Source organism: Cryptomeria japonica, chromosome 9 (genome assembly GCF_030272615.1).
Source record: "Cryptomeria japonica chromosome 9, Sugi_1.0, whole genome shotgun sequence".
NCBI classification, from domain to species: Eukaryota; Viridiplantae; Streptophyta; class Pinopsida; order Cupressales; family Cupressaceae; genus Cryptomeria; species Cryptomeria japonica.
Window position 1 is genome coordinate 321,887,251 of NC_081413.1, and position 20,516 is coordinate 321,907,766.

The 20,516-nt window shown below is 39.0% G+C and overlaps 2 protein-coding genes across 2 annotated transcripts; both read left to right on the plus strand.

Annotated features, from left to right (window-relative positions):
- Nucleotides 1-635: 635 nt before the first annotated feature.
- On the plus strand, nucleotides 636-1,523 carry LOC131029740 (NAD(P)H-quinone oxidoreductase chain 4, chloroplastic-like). Its single transcript, XM_057960380.2, has one exon. It carries the CDS (start codon nucleotides 636-638, stop codon nucleotides 1,509-1,511), a length of 876 nt encoding a protein of 291 aa, XP_057816363.1. The 3' UTR covers nucleotides 1,512-1,523.
- Nucleotides 1,524-14,836: 13,313 nt separating this feature from the next.
- LOC131029796 (large ribosomal subunit protein uL2c-like) lies at nucleotides 14,837-16,344 on the plus strand. Its single transcript, XM_057960440.2, has 2 exons — nucleotides 14,837-15,242; nucleotides 15,906-16,344. Exons 1-2 carry the CDS (start codon nucleotides 14,837-14,839, stop codon nucleotides 16,331-16,333), a joined length of 834 nt encoding a protein of 277 aa, XP_057816423.1. The 3' UTR covers nucleotides 16,334-16,344.
- The last annotated feature ends 4,172 nt before the right edge of the window (nucleotides 16,345-20,516 follow it).

Below are 20,516 nucleotides of genomic sequence, written 5' to 3' on the forward strand. Positions count from 1 at the left end.
TTATTCTATCCATTTAAAAGTAACTCCTTTCCTGAGTAAATGTTGGAATGGGTGACACATATCTGCCAACTGTGCTATGAATCTCTTTATAGATTACAGTCTTGTAATCCTCTAAGTTGTTTAAGTGTTGATGAAGGTTTCATATCAATGATTGCCTTGACCTTGGTAGGGTCTATCTCAATTCCTCTGTTTGACACTATAAACCCTAACAGTTTACCTATTGTTACGCCAAACACACATTTCTTTGGATTTAATCTGACATTATACTGTTCTAACCAATCAAATATCTGTGTAAGAACTGCAAGGTGACTTTCTTTGGTTTGTGATTTAACCAATATGTCATCCACATAATCTTCCATTTTGTCATGGCCCTTTAGTATGTTGCTCCGGCATTTTTAAGGCCAAATGGCATCACATTCCAGCAGTACGTTCCCCATGGGCATATAAAGGTCATTTTATGTTGATCTTTTGGTGCAATTTTAATTTGGTTGTATCCTGAAAAATCATCCATTAAGGATAGCATCTCATTTCTAGCTGTTAGGTCAACTATCATGTCGATATTGGGTAGCGGGAAGTCATCCTTAGGACAAGCTTTATTTAGATCTCAAAAATCAGTACAAATTCTTATGCCTCCCATGGGCTTAGTCATATATTTAGGGTTTTTGATCACTTATGCAATAAAATTGCCAATCTTCCCTTTACATACCTGGTTACCAGATACTCATGGGGAAGCACATTATAGTACATGTATGCTTTTGGCCGGAGTTCTATTGAAAATGGGGGGATATGGGTTGATTCGGATCAATATGGAATTGCTACCTCATGCTCATTCTTTGTTTTCACCATGGTTGATAATAGTAGGAGCAGTGCAAATTATCTATGCAGCTCTAACTTCTATGGGTCAACGCAATTTGAAAAGAAGGATAGCCTATTCATCAATATCTCATATGGGTTTTGTAATTATAGGAATTGGTTCCATGACATATATAGGTCTCAACGGAGCCATTTTGCAAATGATTTCTCATGGATTAATTGGTGCTGCACTTTTTTTCTTGGTAGGAACAAGTTATGATAGGATACGTACTCTTTTCCTTGATGAAATGGGAGGAATCGCTATACCAATTCCTAAAATCTTTACTATGTTCAGTAGCTTTTCAATGGCTTCTCTTGCATTGCCAGGAATGAGTGGTTTTGTAGCAGAATTTATGATATTTTTGGGTGTAATTACTAATTATAAATATTCTTCGACCTTTCGGATCATTATTACTGCAATAGCGGCAATTGGAATGATATTAACTCCCATTTATTTGTTATCTATGTTACGTCGAATGTTCTATGGATATAAGGTTTTGAATGTCCCGAATCCTTATTTTAAGGATTCGGGACCACGCGAACTTTTTATTTTGATCTGTCTCTTTCTACCAATCATAGGTATTGGTCTTTACCCCGATCTAGTTCTATTTTTATATAATGCTAAGGTAGAAGCTATTTTCTCTCAATCTTTCTATTAAGAAATAATCATTTTTTAATTTCTCTCTAGTTCGAGTTATTTCAAGTAGTGTTTATTCCCTTTGAAATAACTTGGACAAACTCCCTATTGATTCAATAACATAGAATCAGTGCTGATTATTCTAAATCAATCAATATAAATATATAAATATTGATAGATATATATCTATACCTATATTATTATTATTATAATGAGGTCTACTAATTCTATTGTAACGTCATAAATTGTACGCACTTGCTAAAGCAGTACAATTTAACACCTAGTTTAGCACCCGCCTTGGCGCAGTTGCATTTTGCATTTCATTTCCCCTTTAGCACTTAATTAATCAAATTAATTAGGTCTAAAGGTTCTATTTCATCATCTTCTACATCATAAAGTCGGGCCCTTTCATTAAAGCATGCCCCTTTCATTTTATTCCTCCAATACATCACTTAATCAAAAACCCTAATTAGGCCCTATTCTAAGCTCGGGGGTTTGATTTCGGGGGTCAAAACATCTCGAAATCACCTGTAACTTTGGGATTCTCTCTAAAATCATCATATCTGACGGCCCTGAAAATTTGGTGAAAAGTTGTAGGGACCGTGGCGCCCGGAGTGCACACGGTCCCGGACATTTTTCCCGAAATTTTAGGAGCGTGATCCAATCATAAAATAAAGCTTAATCCCAAGAAATTGGTGGGATATTCAATCTCTAGGTCGGCCAAAAGTTGGAATTAAGACCTAGGGTTTCATACATAAGAGCTCTCTTTCTTCATTAGAAGGGATCCAGATTTTGTTTTCAGGAATCTCATATGCAATGAAAGAGAAGATCTTTGAAGACTTCAACTACTCTCAACATTCATTCTCCAAGCATTCATCAAATCCATTCATTCACTTAGGGCTTTGAAGGCATTGAAGAGCAATAAGGGATCACCGACTGAAGATTGGCTTGTACCCCTCCCTTGGGGTTGGGTATGATTTCATGTTGTTTTCATGTCTTTACATAAGCTTCATTATATCACTTACATTCATGCTTTAGATCACTTGGCATCTTGATTTGGAGCATTTACATTGTCATTTACAAGCAATTAGGGTTTACTTTCTAGGTTGCTCTAGTTTGCTTACTTGCATTTTAGATCTTGCACACACACAAGGTCTGCACACACATTACTTTTATAATACAACTTGGCTATTCGTGGAGGTGGAAATCACCGAAGCGGGGGTTTGACTAAGGCAAAACCCTATATAGCCACCCAAACACCTCTTTTAGATATAAGTGCAGATTTTGGGATTCAGACGACACCGCAAGTTACAGATCCGAAAGAAGTAGACAGAGATGGAACCACACACCCAGTTTCAGAGCAGAAGACCAGGACAGAGGCATGGGGCGCCCTGGTCCTACTAGGACAGGGGCACTAGGTGCCCTGGTCCCTAGGACAGGGGCGCTGGGCACCCTGGTCCTCCTGACAGATAGCAATCTTTAGCAGTTCGGACAGTTTTCCAAAGTGCAAAACAGCAGTTTCAGGTGCAGAATTAGGACAGTGGCGCCCGTGCCCCCGTCCCGAACATTTCCACTCAGATTTTGACTCCGGGTATGCATTTGCATTCTTGTCTTATCTTTGTATTTATAGCTTTCCATTATTTAAGTTCAATTCTGCAATCTTGTTATTAGTTCATACTTGCATTTTAGGGTTAGGAATTGAACTTGCATAATCTTACCTTTCAATTACAACAAAGGAATAGAAACCCTAATAGGTAGCCCATGGCTCTCTCTTTCACAAAAAGAAGTAGCCAATTGTGCGATACCTCTAGGCTCTTTCGTATTCCGTAATGTGTGACCAAAGGTAGGATTAGGACCTGTTAACCTAGTCTCGCTTTTTCCCCCACACATTTTGGTGAACCCAACGTGAAACTATCATTGCTTCTTCTTGCATTGCATCTGTTAGATCTAGATCTAGATTTAGTGTGTTTTCATTTCATTTTCATAAAAAAATAAAATAAAAAAAAGAGTGTGTTCTTTGTTTCTTTGCATTGTGTGTCTAAGTTTTATGCAACTTTTATTTCAAAATGTCAGACTTTTATTTACAAAATGTTCATGCTTATGATGATTATTATGAGTATAGCCAAGATGAATTAGATGAAGCTTTAGATGAGTTTTTGAACCCTAAAGAGGCCAAACCTTCATTTTACCAAAAACTCATAAACCTTGTTACTATGCCATTCCGTTGTGATGAGAAAGATAAGTTGAATGATTCCTCTCAAGGGTACATTCCTATCAACTCTTCCACTGAATCTAGTAACATGGTTGTTTTCAATAATCCCCTCTATGAGGAGATGTCTCCTTTTGAATCAAAAGATAAACCTTTTAATAGATATGATCATGCTTTGTTGGATGATGCTCTTGATGACTTTGTGGCTTTATCGAAATCTCTAAACAAGAACAAAACTTCTAAATTGGTTAACATGATAAATTTGAATTGGCATAAGAAGCCTCTCTTTGAAGTCCAAGGTGCTTGTCCTTCTCCCACCTTTCAAGTTCCTAAATCACCTCTCCTTACTGTCCAAGGAGGGTATGATCATGATTCCTTTATTACTCCAAATAAACCCATCATCACTGTGCAAGGAAGAAAACCTATAAGTCCTTATAATTATGCCAAGCAAATAACTAGAGAGAGTTATCATGTGGTTGCCCATACTTATCATACTAGAAATAATAAGCAACCTAATCCTCCTTCGGTTATTCCAGCTCCTCTTCCTAATCCTCAACCAACTCTTCCGCAAGCTCCGCGTATTTCACAAGTTCTTGGCAAGGAATATGATCTCATAGAACAACTTAAGGCTACCCCTGCTAAGATATCCCTTTGGGATTTGATTCAAACTTCTTCTGCTCATCACAGAATGTTACAAGATGCTTTGAAAGATTTGAATGTTCACTGAATACATCTAGTAATATAGTGTCTTTGGTTAACTCTGTGATGAATCCTAAAGCTCAAATTGTGTTTACCCAAGATGAGTTGCCTACTAGTGAAATTCAACATCAATATGATCCCTTGATGATTGTGGTTATCATGAAAGACACTACTATAAGATGAACACTAGTAGATAATGGCTCTGGTCTCAATGTGTGTAGCATTAATCTTTTGCATAAGATGAATGTGGATACATCCCTAATTGAGCCTGACTCTTGTCCTATTCGAGGCTTTGACAATGTGGCTAAAACTTCATTAGGTATTATCACCTTACCCCTCACAGTGGGGCCTATTACTTTGCCTACTCCTATCCATGTTATGTCGGGAAATCTAACATACAACTTGCTATTAGGGAGACCTTGGATTCACAATATGCAAGTTGTCCCCTCTACATTGCATAGACAAGTTAAATTTATTTACAACAATAAGACATATACCTTGATAGGTGATACTAATTTCCAAGCTTGTTTACAAACATCTACTTCCAAAGGGGGTTCTTCTAAGCCATCCTCGTCTAGTGATGACTCTTTAAACAAGATACCTATCGGTGAATCCTCGCTCTCTGATGATCAAAATTCTTTGGATGAGTCTAGAGCTCCTGAAGAAGACTCTTCTTGATTTGAAACTACACATAAGAAGGATTTTGATCCTGAAAAGATTCTCGCAGATGACGATTGGGGATCTCTTGATTTTAATCCTACCTTTGTGGGTGAATATAAGGTTCCTTCTAGAGAGCTTAAAGCTGAAAAGAAGGAAGAAGCTAAAAATCAATCAACATTACCTGAACCTATGAGTAATAACTTTGTGGCCACTTCTCAAACTTCTTCTCCCCGCACTTCCAATTCTGAAGGGTTTGATTCTTTGTCTTATGAAAAACCACCTTCTCTTTTTGAAATGGCTGATCGTTATGGTCGTGGTTTTCGCATTTTTGCTAAGCATGGGTATCATGGAAATGGTTGTGGTGCTCACGAACAAGGGATAAAAGTTCCTCTAGAGAATAATCTTCACAATTATTCCTTTGGACTTGGCTATAATCCCTGTAAGCGCACTAAAGCTTCTAGAAGACCATGTATTAGTGTTAATACTATTTCTACATCTCTATCAATGCAACACCCTGAGTATATTGATGAAGATCCTTCGTGTGCCTGTGCTTTGGATGTTTTTCCTACCGATGATGCTTTAGCTGAATTTTTAGGAGCATATGATACTCTTCCTCGTTATCATCACAATAGGGGACTTCCTTATTGTTTGAACACTGAAGCCTATTTTGGAAAAGAGATTGATAATGATGAGATTGTGAAATAATTCCCTCAGTTAAAGGATACTCCTCAACAAAGTAATCTTCTCATAAGTGACACCACTAATGTTAAGATGGATCCTTGCAATGAAGAAAAAGTTATTAAAATTGGAAAATGTCTGGACGAAGAGGAACAGAAACAATATGATGATTTATTGCGTGAATTCCCTGAGATCTTTGCTTGGACATATTTTGACATGCCTGGTATAGATCCTAAGATTGTCACTCATAATATTGTCCTAGTTCCTGATGCTAAGCCCGTGAAACAAATGATTCAAAAAATGAATCCTAAGGTGGCTCTGCTTGTTAAGGCTGAGATTGAAAAATTATTGGAGGCTGGATTTATCCGCCCTATTGATTATTCCCCATGGATTTCAAATATTGTCGCTGTGGCTAAACCAGATAATAAAATAAGAATGTGTACCGATTTCCGAGATTTAAATAAGGCGTCTTTACAAGATGATTTCCCTCTTCCAAACATTGACATGATAGTTGATTCTACGGCAGGACATGCCTTGTTATCCTTCATGGATGGTTTTTCAGGATACAATCAAATTTTCATTAATCCTCAAGATCAATTCAAAACCGCTTTCACCACTCCTTGGGGTACGTTTTGTTGGATAATGATGCCTTTTGGACTTAAAAATGCCGGTGCAACTTATCAACGAGCGATGACCCTTATCTTTCACGATTACATGAATAAGATTTTAGAAGATTATGTTGATGATGTTTTAGCCAAATCCATTCTTCGTATAGATCATATTAAAATCCTTCTTCAAATCTTTGAAAGGATTCATAAATACCACATGCGCTTGAATCCCTGAAAATGTGTTTTTGGTGTGGATAGTGGAAAACTGTTAGGATTCATAGTTTCGCATCGTGGGATTGAGGTGGATACTAAGAAAATAGATGCTACTGTCAACATGCCACCTCCTAGAAATGTGTCTCAACTCAAAAGCTTACAAGGAAAGATTCAAGCTATTCAGAGGTTTGTATCTCAGCTTGCGGATCGTACTTTTCTTTTTACTCAACTTCTTAAAAAGAATATCACTTTTCAATGGAATGAAGACTGTCAACAAGAATTTGAAGATTTAAAAGTGTATTTGGGTAATCCTCCTATCCTTCGACCGACCGAACCTTCTAAACCCTTCCTTCTTTATACAGTGGCTTCCTCTCATGCTCTTGCAACATTATTGGCACAACATGATAAAGATGGTAAGGAGTGTCCGGTTTATTATATAAGTCATACCTTACTCGATTATGAGACCCGATATTCTGCGATAGAAAGACAATGCTTGGCCTTGGTGTTTGTGAATCAGAAATTGAGACACTATCTCTTAAATTCAGAAGTCCACGTTATGGTAAAGTTTGATCCGTTGAAGCATCTTTTCTCTAAAACTGATTTATCAGGATGCCTAGCTAAGTGGGTTATGATGTTAACTGAATTTGACCTTAAATTTGTTTCACAAAGAGAAATTAAAGGGCAAGCATTGCCCGATCACTTAGTTGAGGCCCCTTCACCTTTCTCCTTCCCTAACCCTGAGTCTTTTCCTGACGACTTCATCCTTTGTACAGAGAAAGATGAAACTTGGGAGTTATACTTTGATGGCTCCAAGTGTCGTACGGGATCGGGGGCAGGTGTGGTTCTGATTTCTCCTACAAAGAAGTCCATTCCCTTATCTTACCGTCTCAATTTCCTATGTACCAATAACATTGCTGAGTATGAGGCTCTTATAGCAGGAATAAAGGCAGCCTTGGCTCTGAATATAAAACACATACATATTTTTGGAGATTCTCAACTGATTATAAGACAAGTAACAGGACTGTATCAAGCGAAACAAGACAAATTATCACAATATAAAGACCTTGCTATCTCTTTGTTACAAAAATTTGATTCTTACACCATAGAACCTGTTCCTCGAAAAGATAATCGACATGCGGACGCAATGGCATGTGTGGCTTCTCTTGTATCTTTAGAGGACCCTGTGGTTGATCTTAAATTTGTTATTCACAACCTCATTTCACCAGCTATTGTAGATGATTCCAGCCTGGTGACATGTTGCGACTTTATAGACTCAGATGAATGGTACTCGCATATCGTAAGATACTTGACTGATGGTACCTTTCCTGATTCCACCAATAGGAACACCAGGGCTAGGGTTCGCAAGTTGTCTGCTAGGTATATCATTCTTTCTAATGTTCTTTACCGAAGGGGTTATAACGGTCTTCTCCTTCGTTGTCTTAACAAATCGGAAATCGCTATTGCTCTTGAAGAGGTGCATTCAGGTGCCTATGGGGGGCATTTTGGAGGTAAATCCTTGGTTCAAAGATTGCTTCGTATGGGATATTATTGGCAAAATATGCAGCAGGATTCTTTTTCATTTGTTAAGAAATGTCATCAATGTCAACAACACAATAATTTGATTCATGCTCCTGCCCAAGAACTTCGTTCTCAGGTAGCCTCTTGGCCTTTCTCTGCATGGGGGTTGGATCTCATCGGTAAAATCTCTCCTCCATCTCAAGGACATACTTTCATTATAACCGCAATAGATTACTTTACAAAGTGGGTAGAAGTTGTTCCTCTTCACTCTACTACTGCTGAAGTGATTTGTCGATTTCTTCTAGAAAACATTATTTCTCGATTCAGGATACCTTCCACTATAATCTCAGATAATGGGACGTCCTTTAAAAACAAAGACGTGAAGAAATTCCTCGAGAAATATCATATCAAACATCGATTTTCTACACCATACTATCCTCAATCAAATGGTCAAGCCAAATCATCCAATAAAATAATTGAACAAATTCTTCGCAAAACCGTGGATAAGCATGGTAAGGATTGGAGTACTCAGCTAATCTATGCTCTTTGGGCCTACCGAATGAGTGTACGAATTGCTATAGGAACTACCCCTTATAATCTTGTTTATGGTGCTAATGCTATTATGCCTTTAGAATTAGAGATTCCATCACTTAGAGTTTCTCTCAAAGGTATAGTAGATGATGACGCTTATAGAGAACAAAGGCTTCAACAGCTTGAGATGCTCGATGAACAGCGTATAAATGCTCTTGAGCATATTCAAGCGTATCAAAAAACTCTACAACGAAGCTATAATGATAAGGTTATTCAACGTTCCTTCTCAGTAGGTGACTTAGTCCTCTATGAGAATCAACGCAATGTGAATGCCTTACCTGAAGAAAAGGGAAAATTCAGTCCTAATTGGCTTGGACCGTATGTCGTTATTGAAGATTATGGATCAGGTGCTTACAAAATAGCGGGTGTAGACGGTACGTCTCTTAAAGACCCTATAAACGCTATGCATTTGCGTAGATACTATGCTTAATTCCTCATTCCTTATCATTCATCTATTTCCTTTCTCACTTCTTCAAAATTGGATAATATGTTAGCATATCTTTGTTAGAGCAAATAGAATTAAATGATGTTTTGTTTAATCTATGTTGCTTCGTTCCTGACAAGCGTGTTTCTTTACTTTATGATTTGTCTTGAATTCATTTATGTAAATTGCAAAGGATTTACATTTTCATTATGTTGACATATTATACAATATCTTTATGTGTTAAGTTGAATCGTGTCATGTTGTGTTTAAACTCAAATTAAATCACATTAGTTATATGATTCGTAGGCTTAATACATACTTTCTTCCTTATCATCAATATAGTACTTGATCAAATATTTTAATTAAGTCACACATGTATCAATTTAATCATGGAGCATTGAAAAATCAATCACATGGAAATTAAATTCAGAACATACATGTACATCTACCAAATGTATTAACTTTAATCAAAATACACATTGTTTTTAGACATTAAAGATAACACATTTGAGACAAAAGAAGCATGTATATATATATATATGGGGATCAATATACAAAGGTAGGTCACTACACATCCAAAATGTGACCTACCCTATATCATAAGATCATCTCCTATCTCTAGGGCTGGTGGCTGGAGAGTGATGACTAGAAGCTCCCTCCTGATTTGGCCGTGCAGGTGGACCCATAGGTTTATAGTGTGATATAGATCGTGAGTGACTCCGAGAGGAACTCCTACGATCCCTATCCATAAGGATTGCGCGATATGAGGTAGCCTCGGCCTGAGCTGCTGCTAGATCACGATGTGCCCGCTGAAGGTCCTCTGATAGAGCTCGCTCTCTCTCCCTCCATATCTCTACCTGTACTCTAAATGGGGAAAACAAATCATCATGCCGACCCACGTTTCCTTAAGGTCTATAAGCAACCTGTGAGGAACTAGGGATCTGTGCTGTCGTGGAGATATCTGTCACTGCTTGCTGGATCAAGGAGCGCCACTCCTGCACATTAGCTGTAGCAGTAGAACAGATTTTGTGTTAGTACCATTTTATATCATCAAAACATTAATCAATCAATATAAACCTACTATACCTGGATCTCCCTCACGCCAGTAGGGATCGTGATATGGAAGCATCTGTGACTGGGAACTATTAGGCTCCCCACGCTCGAACAATCTGTGCGCGATAGGTACAGGTCTCCGTATCGCCTCGTGTTCCCCCTTTTGGGGAATAACAGGAGGATCCAAGGCTATGGTATCATCTCCTGAATGGTGAGGAGCTACATCTGACTCCTCCTTGTCATCTGCATCCTCATTCTCATCTGCATCCTCGTTCTCCTCATCATCATCTCTCTCCTCCTCATCATCATCCTCATCCTCCTCCTTGGCACTAGGCTAATCTCCTGTAGGTGGATCAGGACCTCCTGTCTCCTCATGACCCTCTCCCTCCTCTAGCTCCTCCGACCTGGATCCCTGATCCTCATCTCGGTCTCCATGTCTCCATGGGCCTGGATGACCTGTCAAGTGATCTGGTGGAAAGATAGGCCCTGGGTATGATCTCATAAACCATGAGAGATACCTGCATTGTGCCCCGGGGTCTATAGCATAATCAGTGACCACATCTTGGTCGGACCCCTCTATATCTGTAATCTCGATATCATCTATCATAGGTCTCGCTACTACTCTGGGTCTAGGAAGGACTCATGAGTGTCGAGTGCAGATGGGCACATCGGCTGGAACACACTGCTCTAGCCCGAACTGCCTCCGTACTCGGTCAAAGTAGAATGGGACTATGATGTGTGGATATCGCCCTCTCAGTAGGCGGTTCCTTTGTAGGCATGCTAACTGTCTCTCCATCCCATCCCATCTGTGCATCCGCAGATATGGTCTCCACACAGTCACCTCAGCTGTCAATCTGTCAACCATCACTCTCCAATACAATAGATCTCCAAATCTCCACTCGCTGGTAAGTGGATAAGCAAATACCCTAGGTCACTCGCTAGCTGTACTCATCGGATAGCCGACAGGCTTGGTGCATGTAAAGTGCTCAAATATCCACACCTGCAGAAGTGTGCATGTCATCAAGCTGCAACCCTGTCCGAAAACATACTCCTCGAGGTCGTGATAGAGATGTGCAAGCATACTCTGACCCCAGGCATATACTCTCCTGTGTCTCTCCATAGCCCTGATGCACCATGTGAGACCCCCATGCATGTGTGTACCTCTCCCATTAGGGCAGACAGCTAGCGCAATGATGGCTATCATAAGACATCTCACGAGGGGCACCTCTCCTATAGGATGTAAGAGCCAGCTGACCATGATATGACCTCTCGTCTCACTCAGCATGACTCTCCCTATGCAATATACCCTCTCCCTCTGATGATCCTCTACTGACCGATGGGTTGCATATGTCACGGTAGCTCCTCTAATCGGTAGGCGAAGAATGCGGTACACATCCTCAAGTGTCACCGTCATCTCCCCTACTGGAAGCTGGAACGTGCATGTGTCAGGATCCCATCGCTCCATGAGTGCCATCGGCATCATGGGATGAAATCGAATGGCCGACATAATAATCATAGACCACAAACCTACTATCGACAATGTGTCTCTCTCTACCTGAGTAAGTTGGGGAATTTGATCTCGCAAACTGCGAAGAATCTACCCCACTGTGTGCTCTCTCATGTACGGGAGACCCTGCATCACAAAAACATAACTATAATCAGTACTCAATCATCAAAATCATTCATGCAAACTATCGAACATCGTATGCTAACCCTGACGTCTCTTGCCAAGTCCTGATTGGGACCATGGCGCCCTGTCAGGGACCATAGCGCCCTGAGGGAACCATGGCGCCCCACAGGGACCATGGCGCCCCACAGGGACCATGGCGCCCTGAGGGGACCATGGCGCCCCATAGGGACCATGGCGCCTTGAAGGGACCATGGCGCCCCACAGGGACCATGGCACCCTATGTGGGACCCACGGTCAAGTTCCAGGGCCCGCAAATGATCACAAAAAGTCAAATGCAGAAAATCAAAAGTCAACGTTCAGTCAACTCACCTCGTCCAGTGGCTCGTCATCGATCACGGCCTGTCGCATGATCTCAATCCTCGTGGGACGCTCCGGTCATCGTGAAGGCATGATGATGGCTATGTGGGCTCCACTGCAATACTCAGAATCAACAAAGTGACAAATGCAAATGTCACTTTCAAGGTATATACTTTCATTCCTTTACCTTTACTTTCAAAATCCTAATTTTCCTCTTTCACTCATTTCATCATAACTTGAGTTTGGGAGATGCGATTTCTGAACCATTTGTTGCGTAGGAATCGTATTTTCGTTCCCCTACTCTCGGGATGTTCCAAAAAGTGCTCTGATGAAGCTTTTTCAGTGAACATCCCTCATCAATACTCTCTTACATAATTTGTCGTAAGTAAACATGTTACCCTGTTTCACCTCCCTAATAAGCAAGCCGAAACAGGGGGCATATAGCTACTCGCAAATTTCATCACTTTCCTTAGTAAGCATTAGGTGATTTTGTGATCTAACGTGTGTTTTGTAGGGTGCGGTTCCTAACTGTGTACTATAGATACCGCTGGGGGCTTCGCCCGACAATTTATGGATATATCCTTTTTCAAATGATGTTTACTTTTTGTACTTTAGCTTGCATATGCACGTAGTACTCATATGACCGCTAAAGTGGGGGCTAAATGTAACGTCATAAATTGTACGCACTTGCTAAAGCAGTACAATTTAACACCTAGTTTAGCACCCGCCTTGGCGTAGTTGCATTTTGCATTTCATTTCCCCTTTAGCACTTAATTAATCAAATTAATTAGGTCTAAAGGTTCTATTTCATCATCTTCTACATCATAAAGTCGGGCCCTTTCATTAAAGCGTGCCCCTTTCATTTTATTCCTCCAATACATCACTTAATCAAAAACCCTAATTAGGCCCTATTCTGAGCTCGGGGGCTTGATTTTGGGGGTCAAAACATCTCAAAATCACCTGTAACTTTGGGATTCTCTCTAAAATCATCATATCTGACGGCCCTGAAAATTTGGTGAAAAGTTGTCGGGACCGTGGCGCCCGGAGTGCACACGGTCCCGGACATTTTTCCTGAAATTTTAGGAGCGTGATCCAATCATAAAATAAAGCTTAATCCCAAGAAATTGGTGGGATATTCAATCTCTAGGTCGGCCAAAAGTTGGAATTATGACCTAGGTTTTCATACATAAGAGCTCTCTTTCTTCATTAGAAGGGATCCGGATTTTGTTTTCAGGAACCTCATATGCAGTGAAAGAGCAGATCTTTGAAGACTTCAACCACTCTCAACATTCATTCTCCAAGCATTCATCAAATCCATTCATTCACTTAGGGCTTTGAAGGCATTGAAGAGCAATAAGGGATCACCGACTGAAGATTGGCTTGTACCCCTCCCTTGGGGTTGGGTATGATTTCATGTTGTTTTCATGTCTTTACATAAGCTTCATTATATCACTTACATTCATGCTTTAGATCACTTGGCATCTTGATTTGGAGCATTTACATTGTCATTTACAAGCAATTAGGGTTTACTTTCTAGGTTGCTCTAGTTTTCTTACTTGCATTTTAGATCTTGCACACACACAAGGTCTGCACACACATTACTTTTACAATACAACTTGGCTATTCATGGAGGTGGAAATCACTGAAGCGGGGGTTTGACTAAGGCAAAACCCTACATAGCCGCCCAAACACCTCTTTCAGATATAAGTGCAGATTTCGGGATTCAGACGATGCCGCAAGTTACAGATCCGAAAGAAGCAGACGGAGACGGAACCACACACCCAGTTTCAGAGTAGAAGACCAGGACAGGGGCGTGGGGTGCCCTAGTCCTGCCAGGACAGGGGGCTAGGTGCCCTGGTCCCTGGGACAGGGGCGCTCGGCACCATGGTCCTCCTGACAGATAGCAATCTTTAGCAGTTCAGACAGTTTTCCAGAGTGCAAAACAGTAGTTTTAGGTGCAGAATCAGGATAGTGGCGCCCGCGCCCCCATCCCGAACATTTCCACTCAGATTTTGACTCCGGGTACGCATTTGCATTCTTGTCTTATCTTTGTATTTACAGCTTTCCATTGTTTAAGTTCAATTCTGCAATCTTGTTATTAGTTCATACTTGCATTTTAGGGTTAGGAATTGAACTTGCATAATCTTACCTTTCAATTACAACAAAGGAATAGAAACCCTAATAGGTAGCCCATGGCTCTCTCTTTCACAAAAAGAAGTAGCCAATTGTGCGATACCTCTAGGCTCTTTCGTATTCCGTAATGTGTGACAAAAGGTAGGATTAGGACCTGTTAACCTAGTCTCGCTTTTTCCCCCACACATCTATTTATTGAACTTATAATAAAGGTGGATATAGGCATTTGTATTTTATTTGTAAATGATAGTAAAGGAGAAATATTTATGTATGAAGTTCAATATCTAGATTTAGTACTTATAGAGAAAAGTGTTAGTCTATTTGAAAAAAATCAATATATTTTAAATGTCGATTCGGGATCGAATAAAACAAAGATCAAAAATTGGATTGAACTTTTCTTCAATGTTAAAGTAATAGGAGTCAATAGTTATTGGCCTCCGCAAAAGAAAGAAAAAAGAGGAAATATAAAACAAATAATGAAGCATAGAATGCATTATAAACGCATGATTATTACACTAAAACCAGGTTATTCTATTCCACTTTTTCCTTCAAAAAAATTTATTTAATTTCAAACATGAACACCCATTTGTACAACACTTTTACTCCGGGCACACGTGATAAATCTCTATCAAGTTTTGATGGAAAAGTAAAATCTCATCCACAAAAGAAATTGACTTCTGGCCAGCATTGTTGTGGGAAAGGTCGTAATAATAGTGGAATTATTACCATACGACATAGAGGAGGAGGTCACAAGTGTCTGTATCGTCAAATTGATTTTCGACGGAGTGAGAAAAACAACATATTGGGAAAAATTGTAACAATAGAAAGTGATCCTAATAGAAGTGCATATATTTGTCTTGTGCACTACAAAGATGGTCAAAAGACATATATTTTGCATCCGAGGGGGATTATGATTGGAGATACTATTCTGTTCGGTCCAAGAGCTCCCATATCAATGGGAAATGCCCTACCTTTGAGTGCGGTTTGAATTATTAATTTACGTGATCGGAAATAACCGATTGGGTTTACAGCAAAACCTTAAAATCTATCACTGATCCAACTAAGATAGTTTGATGGGATCAACCCCAAAGGGAAACTGAGGATAAAGAGCAGTGGGTGATTGAGTTCAATAGTTTCTGGAATTATTGACTCCAGAGATATGATAATATGGAGAAGACTTAATTGTCTGAAGCAGAAACAACTAAGGTAAAGGAACCCTTGTTATGAAGAGAAAGACAAGTAACTCACATTTGATTTGATGGTCAAAGGCAGATTCGAAGCTGAACAGTGAAAATATTTTTATTTTTCAAAAAGAAAATTTCTATTTCAAATGCCTCCTACGTTATCCGAGAGATGCGAAAGCATTAACGTAATTTGATAAAGTCATTCATTCTGAATGCTACATGAAAAAAGAACATAAGCCAGATGATGGAATAAAAAAACCTAGGATGTATAGAATAAGGACATAAGGAATTTAAAGTATCCCCTTCATTTGAAATTTATCTATAAAATAGATACATATATATATATATATATATATTGAGTATATAAATATTTATTCACATCCAGAAAGCTGTATGCCCTGAGAGAGGCTTGTATAGTTTGGGAAGGGATTTTTACAAATTAAAGGTCTACTTCAACCAATATACCTTTAGGCATGACTATACATAATGTCGAAGTACAAGTCAGAAAAGGCAGACAATTAGCTAGAGTAGCAGGTGCTGTGGCAGAATTGATCGCAAAAGAAGGTCGATTGACCACATTAAGATTACCATCTGGGGAGGTTCGTTTAATATCTGAGAACTGCTTAGCAACAATTGGACAAGTAGGCAACGTTAAATGGAAAAATAGAACTTTAAGTAAAGCTGGGTCAAAACGTTGGCTGGGTAAACGTCCTGAAGTAAGAGGAGTAGTTATGAATGCTATGGATCATCCTCATGGGGGTGGTGAAGGAAGAGCTCCAATTGATAGAAAAAAACCCCTGACCCCTTGGGGCTATAGCGCACTTGGAAAAAAGAGTCGGAAAAGAAATAAATATAGTGATGTTTCAATCCTTCGTCGACGTAAGTAAGAATAGTTGTAAATCCATTTTTTTTCTCAATTTTTGCTTGTAAGGTTTAACTCCTGGTATCAATGGTAAGTGATGCAACACTAATTCAGGGTCTAAGCCCAACATGTCTGAATAGGACCAAGCAAAGTTGATAGGTCGTTGCTTGAAAAAATGAATGAATCTATCTTTTTCTTGTTTTCTCAGTGATTTCGCCAGATGGATGTTATGTACAACCTCCCCTTCTACTATGTCTACTTCTTTTGTTTCCTCTGTAAGTAATGCTAAACTTTCTCTTTCCACAGGAAGATTACCCAAGTCACTTTTGTCATTATGGGTAGTTTGATCCTTATCTTCTGTTGGAGAAGTATTTTCTTCTCCAAAGTATGTCGTTCTATTTAGGTCTATACCAAACCCTGCTTTATGATCACCTTGCGGAAATCCCTCTCCGACTCCTAGAAATTCCATGATTGCTTTGTCATTGTCAAACCAATCTAGTGTTGGTTTTCCTTCTTGCCCCCAATCAATCAAGTGTGAATGTACTAGGGGTAAATAATTACTCCCTTCTTTAGTAGACTCAGGTAGCATGAAGACTTGATTGTTTGACTGGCTCTATGTATCTTCATTCTATACAAGCCTTATTTGATTCCATAATATTACACTTTCTGGTGGGCTAGAATCATGTAGTGATAAGAATTCATAATCATGAGAGTCTGTCTCACTTTCAATATATGTTTCATCATATGAGTTATCATCACTTATTTCTTCTTGTTCCTATCCCTAATTTTGTTGTAGATTGACTGGTCTTCTTTGCACATTAGTGACCCTTCTTAAGCCTGGTATAAGCCTTTACAATATTTCTTCATCTGTTTCATTAGGTTGAGCCTGAGTTGCTTCTCGTGGTAGAAGTGGTGACAATTACCATGGGTGGGATTCAAGTGGTGGGGGTAATCTTGCATCTGTTGCCACATTAGCCTGTACTGTAGTGTTAATAACCATATCATTTGGTAACTCAATGGTAGGTTCTTGCAAGAGTTGTCTCATGTCTTCCCCATCTGATTCTGCACTTGGTGATGTAGGTATCCGATTACTTGTTTGAGATGAAGATGGAAGCACCTATGTGGACAAATTCCTATGTGATATGTAATCTATTGTTTTGCTTGGTCGATTTAGTATATCAAGAGTATGTTGTCTTGCTTCGGTAATATGTTGTACATGCTTGTATACCAATCCTTGAAATTCCCTGGATTATCATTAGGAACAACAGGTTCTAGTCTTCCTTGTTTTTGTAACCCAAGGCCTGTGGTACCATCATATCCATGTCTTTGGAGTATTTTGAATCCATTACCATACTAATCTGTGTGTATTCTAGGTATTGTCATATGATCTTCTTCTCTATATATCCAATGGTTAACATCTTCATTTAGGGATTCTTCTTGTAAGTCACCCCATCTAATGAAAGAGCATGAATCTGTGTATCTGACAATTTCTTTTCCTTTGTCTCACTTTTGCACTGTAGTGTGAGGTTTCCCAAAGGACTTAGGAGAAAGAGACAACTGTTTCCTACTTAAAGTATTTGCAATAGAGTATTCTCCACAACCCATATCCTTTATTTGTAAGGAGGATGTTGTAGGCATATCTTTTTTTGTTTTTGTGATCTTTAATGCTTTCAACTATGTAGTGAGAGGTGCGGCCTGATTGATAGGTATCTGATTATCCACATTGCCTTTCAGATAATTGCAATGTTGGAATGGATTTGGATCACCCTTTATGATGATTTCAATACCATTGTATGGGAATTTGACACACTGATGAAATGTGGATGGTACTGCTTGCATGGTGTGAATCCATGGGTGGCCCAATAACATGTTATATCCCAGCTCTCTGTCCAAGACTTGAAAAGTGACCTCTATTGTTATTGGTCCTACTTGTACAGGGAATTTTACAATGCCTTTAGATGGACGTTCTTCGTCATCGTAAACCTTGATATTTATCCTTTTGGAAGAATCAATGTGAAGTTTAGAATATCCTAGTGCTTTGACCAGCTTTAAAGTACAAATGTTGAGACCAGATCCTCCATCTATGAGTACTCTTCTGATTCTTTTCTTATGGATGTAAGCTTCCAGATGTAGTGGGTCATTATGAAGCAATTTATCACTAGGAATATCTTGTTCTATGAATGCAATGTGTGTGCCTTGTGTCAGACTTCCTACCATAGACTGGAAGGCATTTTCATCTATATCTTTGTCCACTACTGAATCTTGAAGTGCTTTGTCTAGTATAGCTCTATGATTGGGTGAAATATGGAATAGTTCAAATAATGATATTTGTGCCAGAGTTTTCTGAAGTTGCTCAACTACATTGTAAGTCCCTACTGCAGGTGGTTGATTTTATGGTATCCCTTGTAAAGTTACTTTTGACCTATGAGTAACCATTGCACAGTCTCTATCTCTGGGAGTAATTGTGATTGTAGTAGTTGTATCATTTGTATCATAGGCTATTTTATCAAGATTTATGTTAAATCCCTCTTCATAGTCTTGATGTGTATGTTTGACATCCATAATATGTTCAATGAGTTCATCTTCGAACCAACCTGAGTGAGATGGTTGATCATGCCCCCAGTCTCTAAGAAAAAGATTTGTATCATCATCATACTTTGGTGCTTCAAATATCATGTAAATTTGGTGATCATCTCTATGAGTATCTTGATATTGGTCCTCTTGAACAAGTGTTTCTTGTGAATCATTGTTTGTTGTAACTCCTAAGCTAATGGCATGAATAGTGTAGTCGTATGAGACCTTTGTGTAGCTAGCCATATTGTCTTGGGTACCTGATGTGGTAGCTTTTCCCTTGTCATGCTTAACAAAAGGATCCTTAAAAATTATATGATTTGTGTTTGCTGAGGTCTTATCGGTATCAATTGTGATGTCCCCTTGGTCTATCATATCTTGGACCAAGTTTTTCAATTTGTAGCAACTTGTCATTTTGTGACCTTTAGTCCTATGATAATCATAGAAATCTTTATCATTCCACCATGTGGGTTTGAAAAGACCTGGTTCATACACTCTTACTTCAAGTAAAGTGAGCATGTTTGTCTGTATTAACTTTTTGAGCGCTGACTCAATTGGTTCTTTTAAAGGTGTGTAACTTCTTCTTGGAGCATTTACCTTGGGGTATCTTGTGTTGGTGTTTTGTGTAGCATTTACATTTGCTGATGTTGTGTTATTCCCTATATGTGGGTTTGTTGACTGACTCATTCCCAAAGATAAAACGGGTTGAGCTATGTTTATCGTTCTGGTGTCTACAATACCATCATTGGTCACATTTTTGTTTTTTGACCAAAACTTAGATTTGTCATTGTTGTTGGTGTTGTCATACTTAATAAGACCTTGTTCTACTAATGCCTTCTCACATTTGAGAGCCTTTTCTATGATTTGTTTGAATGTGGTTAGACATTGCATTTGTATCGGATATTTAATCCTAGGAATCAATTTTTTTATTAACATATCCACTTGCTCTATTTCCGGGATAACTATCTTGCACCTCCTATAGAGAGCCCTCCATCGTTTTATGAAGGATGCAAATGTTTCATTCTCGTATTGTTTAGCAGCACATAAGTCCATCAAAGTAACTGGGGTGTCAATGTTGTGCGAGAAGTTTTCTATAAATTGTTCAGCTAATTCTCCCCATGATGTGATGGTTGGTGGTAAATGTGAAAACCACTCTAAAGCTAGACCTCCTAGACTTTTAGGAAATAGTCTCATTAGATAAGTATCTTTTGAGGCAACTTCTATACATACCATAAAAAATTCTCTGATATGATCTCTAGGATCACCCTTCCCTCGATATCTATCAAATTTGGGCATTTCAAAATGTTGTGGGAAAGGTGGCATGTATAATGTGTGATCGAATGGATAAGGATGTAGGTCCTGCATTGTGTAGCTCTTTTTATCGTTACCAGTTTGTATTGTCATCATTTGTTGTTGCAAATTCTGTATTTGTTATGTCAGAATATCTGTTTGTGTCAACGGTATACCTTGTGTTTGTGTATGTCCCACAAAAGGATTTGTGGTTGCATAACTAGGAGGTTGTTGGAAGGTACCAAGATTATAACCTTGTGTGTTGTGTGTTCCACTAGGTACTATGAAATAGCTTATATGCAACCCATGTTTGGTTGAGTTGTAATTGTTGTATTGGCAATACCTAG

Excerpts from the sequence above, each read along its gene's own strand:
- LOC131029740 (XM_057960380.2), top strand. The coding sequence starts at position 636 with ATGGGCTTAGTCATATATTTAGGGTTTTTGATCACTTATGCAATAAAA.
- LOC131029796 (XM_057960440.2), top strand. The coding sequence starts at position 14,837 with ATGAACACCCATTTGTACAACACTTTTACTCCGGGCACACGTGATAAA. Across the intron at positions 15,243-15,905 it reads AAATGCCCTACCTTTGAGTG|ATATACCTTTAGGCATGACT; the intron begins CGGTTTGAATTA and ends CTACTTCAACCA.